We start from the raw sequence: 1,935 nt of genomic DNA on the forward strand, positions 1-1,935 counted from the left end.
AACAATGTGCTTTTTTCCATTCGACCACCCAATAAAAAAAAAAAAAAAAAAAAAAAAAGTTCCATCGCCATTCAGTGTACTTCTCAGGAAAATGTTTGCCTATTTCATTGTTCTTGCTAATGAAAAGCTCAGTTCCAGTTACCCAGCTCGGGTAACTGCTGAAAGTGTGGCGGTGATGGTTCTTAAAGCAGTACCTCAGACTTCCACAGAGTGGCGTGGGAGCTCCAGCCAGACAAATGTTTCTCCTTGAACTCCAGCAGAAGCAAACCATTCGGCTTCCAACTGAAAGGCCCCATCCGGCAGATCAGCTCAGCGTCCTTGTTCAACATTTGTAAGGCAGAGAAACAAATCGTCAGTCCAGTGGGAGGTCGCCCGAACCCGTTTTGATAACGTTTCTGTCTCTAGGTTGTGTTGCTGTGCGCTCGGATCGTTTGTGTGGCCTTTGGAGATTTGGCGACAGAGAAGAACCGCGTTTGCTGCAAGTTGTAAACACCAAAGAGGTTGCCAGTTGTGTGACCGTCAGGTAAGCTGTTCCGAGAGTGAAATGCAATCGATAGGGCCCGAGACAAAATAATGCATAGATTAATATTTCATCGCTGTTTAAAAAAAATATCTATTTTTATGTCATTAGTCCTCACGTTTTAGGTGAAGTTTTGGTGGCAAGTGAAAGTGGAATCGTAAACCTGTGGACTGTTGGCAAAGGGTAAGAGCATTTCTGGTGACTTTCTCCTGAGCAAGGAAGATGTTACAGCTGGTTGCGCTCAAGGCAAAAGTCGGTCCAAAATTAAGGTTCGATTTTCACATTTTCCTCCCACTGTGTCAGAATTCAAAAGGTTTGGGAGGACAACAGCAATCTTTACTTTAATGCTAAGTCGTCATGGCGATGGTGTGAATTCTCCGCCCATCCGCGGGTGATGCTCTACGCTGACAGGACCGGCGCGGAACTCTGCGATATCAGGGTGAGATTGAAAACAACAAAACTTTGGGAAATATAATGCGGCACACATCGGCTCCTGTTTTGTCACCCCCAGACGAGTCCCGCCTCCAATCGCACGCTCTTTAGCATCAGCAGCACTGCAGCGTGCAGAGCTGGAGAGAGGCTCATCCTCTCGAAATATCTGGCCGAGGTTCACACGTTTCACCATCTCGTCACCACTCAGGTACGCGCATTGCAGTCCTCAATTTACGCCACCGCTTTCAATCGACGGTCTCTTGACATCTTTGCTTCATGTCACATAGTCTGGGAGAAAAATAGATTTGACGTTCCATTTCACTCTTAGTACTCGGCCTACATCATCGACGAGCGATTTCCCTGCTTGCCGGTGCTGAAGATGGATCACATGATGCAATCCCCGCCGATGTTCTGTCACGTCCTTCCCGGTGTATCGTCATCCAGGAGCAGAGCTCGCACCACAAAGGTTTTCCTGGGTTCCCAGAGCTCTCAGGAAGTCACACAGCTGCAGTATTCAGGTCTGGAATTACTGGGGTGGTGTTGGGGGGGGGGGTTATTTCCCCCCCACTCATTTCCCGAGCTGCTCACCAGTCTATGCATGTTGACATGTTCAGGTGGCAGAACAGAAGCGTGCGTCAGCGTGGGTCCGCCGCAGTCCCTACTTGGGCCTCGCGATAGCCTCAAACACCTTCCTGTCCAGATCCCGCACCGCGAGGACACGGCAGCGAACAGGCTGTCCTCACCATCTGCAGGTACGGATAGATCAGAATGACTCTTTTGTTTCCCGGGATTGAATGCCGCCATTCGCAAGGCTGTACAACAGTTGTAACAAATCGCTTAATTTTCGGATCAGAAAGTAGCAATGGTTCTGAGAAGCTCTCGGCAATGCTGCTCCTGTTAAAATTCCCGTTTTCACATTCCTAGGTCTAACGTGTATCCAAAGGAGTGCCAGAGATGGAAGTTACGATCGCATCTGTGTGCTC

At 48.7% G+C, this 1,935-nt stretch overlaps 1 protein-coding gene across 1 annotated transcript in view; it reads left to right on the top strand.

Annotated features, from left to right (window-relative positions):
• taf1c (TATA-box binding protein associated factor, RNA polymerase I subunit C) overlaps positions 1–1,935 on the top strand; it is a 7,243-nt gene that overhangs the window by 2,846 nt on the left and 2,462 nt on the right. Inside the window, 7 exon segments of the mRNA XM_019888749.1 lie at positions 200–331; positions 406–523; positions 632–703; positions 824–1,160; positions 1,281–1,470; positions 1,567–1,704; positions 1,877–1,927. Of these exon segments, the coding sequence (XP_019744308.1) occupies positions 200–331; positions 406–523; positions 632–703; positions 824–1,160; positions 1,281–1,470; positions 1,567–1,704; positions 1,877–1,927 (1,038 nt within the window).

This window comes from Hippocampus comes, unplaced genomic scaffold (assembly GCF_001891065.2).
Source record: "Hippocampus comes isolate QL1 unplaced genomic scaffold, H_comes_QL1_v1.1 scaffold347, whole genome shotgun sequence".
Taxonomy (NCBI): domain Eukaryota; kingdom Metazoa; phylum Chordata; class Actinopteri; order Syngnathiformes; family Syngnathidae; genus Hippocampus; species Hippocampus comes.